This window comes from Pygoscelis adeliae, unplaced genomic scaffold (genome assembly GCF_000699105.1).
Source record: "Pygoscelis adeliae isolate BGI_AS28 unplaced genomic scaffold, ASM69910v1 Scaffold27, whole genome shotgun sequence".
NCBI classification, from domain to species: domain Eukaryota; kingdom Metazoa; phylum Chordata; class Aves; order Sphenisciformes; family Spheniscidae; genus Pygoscelis; species Pygoscelis adeliae.
The window spans coordinates 107,545-112,890 of NW_008825410.1; the positions used below are offsets into that span (position 1 = coordinate 107,545).

Below are 5,346 nucleotides of genomic sequence, written 5' to 3' on the forward strand. Positions count from 1 at the left end.
GACGTCATCAGGGTTGCTGGTCCTTTCAGAACCACAACGCACCTACACAACACGTATCGCTGCCACAATATGAAAAATAATCATTTTATTGAATGTACAACTCAAAAACCCAACCCATCGGTTATTATTAAATAAATAATTATTCCGTACAGTAGTTAGTTTAAATTACACTGCATTGGCCATTAGAACAAATGAAGTTAATAAATAATGCACGTGAATGTCTCATTTACGCCTCCGTTCGTAATTCTGTGCTATGCTCCTTTCAGAGGATCCTGCAAAAAACAAAGCAGAATGAAGGACGTGGTGCAGCCTTGCGTAAACCCCAGCAAGCACAAGGAAACATCAGAGACCTGCAGCCTGCTGGGTCGCTGCTGGACCCCGTCAGAGCGTTTGGACACGAGATGAGGGATCCTGGCACAGCCCTGAGCTGCTTTGATTTGGTTTTACCCTACAGACTACATTATCCTCCAGGAGGCTGAAGGTCTGAGCAGTGCTTTCTACCTCTCGTCTATCGAGCTGCTTGAAGCAGCATTAACTCAAAGCATTTTTACGTTCCAGTAACCCATTTAAGTGATGGGATCTGAGCACTCAGATCAGTTTGTGAGTAGACACCTTCTGCATCGACATTGCCACCTCTGTGCTGCCAGGTCAGCTCTTTGCCAGGTTTAAACCCTCCCTTGTCCCCAAGCCCTGCACAGTGATACCTTTTACTAAAAACCTGCAGCAGGAGCTAAGCAAACCTCAGACTACCCTGCGGACCTACCACAGCCTAAAATAGTCTTCAGTAACATATTTAGCGTTTAGTCGCACTAGATCTCTCCTTCTTGCTCTTTTAAAATGAGAGGGAAATGCAGAGAGCCCTTCTTGGGCAGAGCCAGACCACAGGGTGACAAAGCTGGTCACCAGAGTCATCTTTGCTTCGACCCCAAAGGGAGGATTGCTTTCACGGAGCGTGTGCATGCCTGACTGTTGCATGCAGTGCACAGCTAGTCTAGGGGGATTCAGTACTGCATCCTGCAGGGAGCTGGCATTTTGGATCAGTGACAGTTTTAAATTAACGAGACTTCAATTTTCACCAGGCTAAATGCAAAATGAGTTGAGCTTTCTTTCTCAGTATGGATTCTTATAGTATCTTTACTGTACGTGTGACTGTTTTCTAGCTTCTACCTCGAGCGTTCATCCGACAGACTGCACAGCTTGGGAGACAGGCAGTGTCAGACCCCATTTTACCAAAGCAGGAACTGAGACACCAGCATCCCGGTACTCTGCTTTGTCACACGAGGCTTTACATCAGCACCGCGCTCACACCCAGCAGCGGGGCGGTGTGAACTCCTACACATTGCCAGGGGTCTCGGGGGCTTTCTGCAGAAGAAGAAAACCACAGCACCAAGGCACGGCACCAAGAAAAAGTCCTGCCAGTTAAATATCTTTCAGTAGGGAGAAGTAAGGACAGTCCTAGCACATACTCCTGATCTTGCTTTGATTGCACACTCCTTAGGACCTATCTTCTCCTCCAGAGGAGCAGAAGCAAATTCTTACCGTTTTCCTCTCAGGGAATTGGGCAGAAAAGCAGTGAATTCTAGTTTTACCTGTCAGGCAGGTATTAGATAGCCTGACAGGGTAAAACTTCATTATTCCCCATTGTTACAAATACCACGTAACAGTATCCTGACCATACCAGCAATTTTGAAATTAGGGCAATAAAATCTTTGCCTTTTTTAAACATTTGCTGCATTTTACATTCTCATATTAATGTAAATGTAATCCCAATAGAAACCAAACCAAATTTATTACTTCCAGGCTATTTACTTTTGTGATAGCAGATATATTTACAGGTATTATGCATTTAATAGCTACTGCCACCACAGATAAAATTGTACAAAATTATTCATGATACATAGCAATTTGCAAAATGATGCAGAGAGAAATATTACTAGTCTGAACAGGGTTTAATTGAAAATAAAAGTTACTGACAACCATAATTGCAGAATATAGATCACAGCGTGTATCCATATAATATAAAGGTGTCAGCTAGCAATTTAACTTTTATCATCCATTTAACAAAACAGTGAGAACTATTTCAGAGACATGAAATACGTATTAGGTTTTTTATTTTTTTAATTCCTATTCTGGGGAATTAACTGACACTTTATGGTTCACAGTGAGGGATTTCCTCAGTACAGCCCTATAGCACAGGGAAGCTAGAGCTACTGGCAGTCTGCAGTTACCCACAGGGGTCGTGCACATGAGGGAGGAGGATTCTGCTCGGTATGGATGCTATGGGAAAATAACACAAATTCACAGTATCAGTTCAAAGCTTAAAATGCTTGTTGCTTTTTTTTTTTTTTTTAGGTAAAATGAAAAGCTGGAAGAGGCTGGGAACGTTTAACAGCTTGACCTGCAGAATGAGGTGGTGTTAATGGCAGATCTCTGCTCTTCCACCTTCTGCTCCGAGTTTGAGGAATAATGATCTCCAGAGGTGACGAGGATATCCCTTTACCTGGGGAGATCTGGATTTGTCAGTAAAATTTAGTTTTTTCTTGTATTAGCACTTTGGGGACCGGCAGAACGTGCTGCTGGCAAGGACAGGGCGGTAAGGAAAGTGCCCTGGGGACTTCTACCTGACCTTGCCTGCAGCTCAGTCCAGCCTGATCATCTCAAGCATGGGAGTGAAGCGGACCTTGATTTTCTTTGGTTAACAAAGAAAATCCTGATCCTTTTTCAGAGAACTCTAGGTCTACACTACATAAAGACTGCTTCTTCCATCCGCTGGGAGAGAACAAAGAGGCAACAGAATGAAGAGGCTGTATATTACCGAGTACCACATTTCGTCATATACATACCAGAATTTAAAGATCTTTTGCCCATAAGTCCAACAAAGGAGTCTGTTTTATGCCCTGAAAAAATATATTTGGGGATGTTTTAATACATTTTAAATAGGCAGGCTTTTAAGATAACATGTTCTCGCAAGGAAGGAAGACACAGGCTCCAAAACTGTTCATCTCACAGACTAGTTGTTCACACCACTCTCGGACAACGGAGAATGAACATCAGTCTGACTAATCAGACTAAACAGGGTAGACCAAGGCACAGGCTAGTTAGTGGACATCTTCTCATTAACTCAGATTGACTTTTTGTTTTGGTTTGTGGGGTTTTTTAAGTATAATGGAAAAACAATGGCCAATAACTGATTCTTATTCCTCTCCCAGTGCAATTCCTATTGATTTGAGCAAATGCACAAGAAGGCAGTGTCTTGGTATAGCCTGCATCCGTGTGATGCATCTCTTCTACCTGTTGGCATTTTTTTTCTGTGAAGTGGAAGAAAAATATTCCTTGCAGGTCAGGCAGAGCCCTTACTGGAGAGGAAGCCAATGGGACTCTATGTCTGGACGTGTCTGAGCTAGACAGTCTGGCTCTATTTTTGGAATATTTATGAGTTCGGATATTACCTTCCTGTCCCATTAGTACTCCTCAAGGCACTGGATGTGTAGAGGATAAATTGCTCCAAGTTTTGGCCTACAGCACGTATCAGATATAGTGGTAGCTATAGCTTCAGACAAGGAACGAAAAGGAGCCATTCTTCTTTCGCTAAGCTGGCTTTTGAGGCAAACTTAGAAATTTCTCTTTGGAAAGAATTTTGCTTGGCTAATTCATCTACAAAGCGAGATGAATGACCTTCAGGTATTAATTCAAGCTGAAGCAGTTTCAGAAAGCTGTAATTTTTTACTTTAGTCAGCAGGTTATTTGGCATGAGCTTTGTATCAGACTCTTTAATTGGTCTTCCAATACGTAATCCTAGTCATAAAATCTTGTGGCTAACAGAACACCGGGACAGTTATTGACCTCTGTGGACAGAGGAGCTCTCACAGAATACAAGATCATTTTTACTTATTAAAAGCCTTCCGGCTTCTGTCTGAGCATCTTCAGACAAGTTCAGAGAATAAAACTATCACTGTGCAGAACAAGGTAACACCACCCTGCTGATACCATCTCCCGCTTGGTGTTACACAGAAGCAAAGCAAGGCACGCTTATGAATGGGTCAAGATATGCTTGTTTATATGGCAGCACATCATCAATCAGCCCCTGCTGTGAGCGGGGGTCTGATTCCCACCCAGACAATGCTGAGAGCACAGATACAGTATCTCGCATGCTTGATACATGGGCTCTCCTGTGGAATTGTTCTTGGGGATTTGGGAATTCACTATTCTAATTTTCTAGATTTTGCCATCTTAATTGCTCCTCTCCAAGTCTGGCAGTAAGCCTGCCCTGCCTATGAGAAAGGCTTACAGAATCCCCCCCATGGGAAATAAGAGAGAGCTGCAACATCCACACATTAACGTGGATTGAAATCGCAAAGCTTGTGGTGGCTCGGATGAGGCACAGGCTCACAGTTGCACTGGGGGTTTTTCAATCCTTTAGCAGAACATTTCTCCACCACCGGTGCTGCCAGTCCTTAGCTGAACCCAGTCACCTTCTAACTAATCCCCTCAAATACACTATTCCCTGTTTGAATATCTTCTAATAATTACCTACAATATTTGCATTTTTTTAACTTACTTTTGTGAGAGATCTGGCCATATCCTGATTGGAAGAGGAAAGGAAAGAGAAAAAAAGGAAAAAGAGTTGTTGAAAAAGGATTGGCATATAATATGATGCTACTGCAATGCTTTGAAGAATCAAATACAGAAACTACCCTACGCATATTCCACTTAAGGGAAATTAAGGTGATCGTTTACAACTGCATTCCTCTTTGAAGAGACTACAAAACCTTATTTTAGCTAAACCCACACAATTTAGACCTGCTTAGCTCCAATTTCTTAGATCAATTCTTGGATCAGTAAACATGTAGAAAAGATGGCAATAATTGTATACACAACCTATTTCCACACTCGGGCAATTCGGTGGCACATATGCCGACCCGTGAATTATCGTGATACTCCTTACTGGTATTTACGTGCTGTAATTGGTCAGCACTTAGCACTTTAATGTGAAGCCCGCTCTTTTCCAATCGGTGAGTTTATCTGATATTAAACTTGCAAAAACAACAAAAAAAAAAAACCAAAAAAACCCCCACACCCGAACAACCGACATCGCAACTTTTGGGAAAGGTTTAACGCATTAAAATCGGGTGTCAACCGCTGTGAAGTTTGGAGCGGCGCTAGGAGAAGAGGCATGCAGAGGGGCGTGTGGGGGAGCCAGCCCCCCGCCCCGCTCACCGGCATCCCGCTTGCCCATGAGGCCGAAGAACTGCTGGGGCCGGGGTCTCCGGGCCATCCTCTGCAGGAAGTGCTCCAGAGGCAGCGGCAGCTCCTCCTGCGGGGCGACAGCGCCGGCGCTCAGCGCGG

At 43.5% G+C, this 5,346-nt stretch overlaps 1 protein-coding gene across 1 annotated transcript in view; it reads right to left on the reverse strand.

The window, feature by feature from the left end:
* Positions 1–222: 222 nt before the first annotated feature.
* TAC1 (tachykinin, precursor 1) overlaps positions 223–5,346 on the reverse strand; it is a 6,306-nt gene continuing 1,182 nt past the window's right edge. The window contains exons 2-4 of the mRNA XM_009330572.1: positions 5,218–5,336; positions 4,559–4,582; positions 223–272 (exon numbers count right to left, since the gene is read on the reverse strand). Coding sequence (XP_009328847.1) covers positions 223–272; positions 4,559–4,582; positions 5,218–5,336 — 193 coding nt within the window. The remainder of the gene's footprint in view (positions 273–4,558; positions 4,583–5,217; positions 5,337–5,346) is intronic.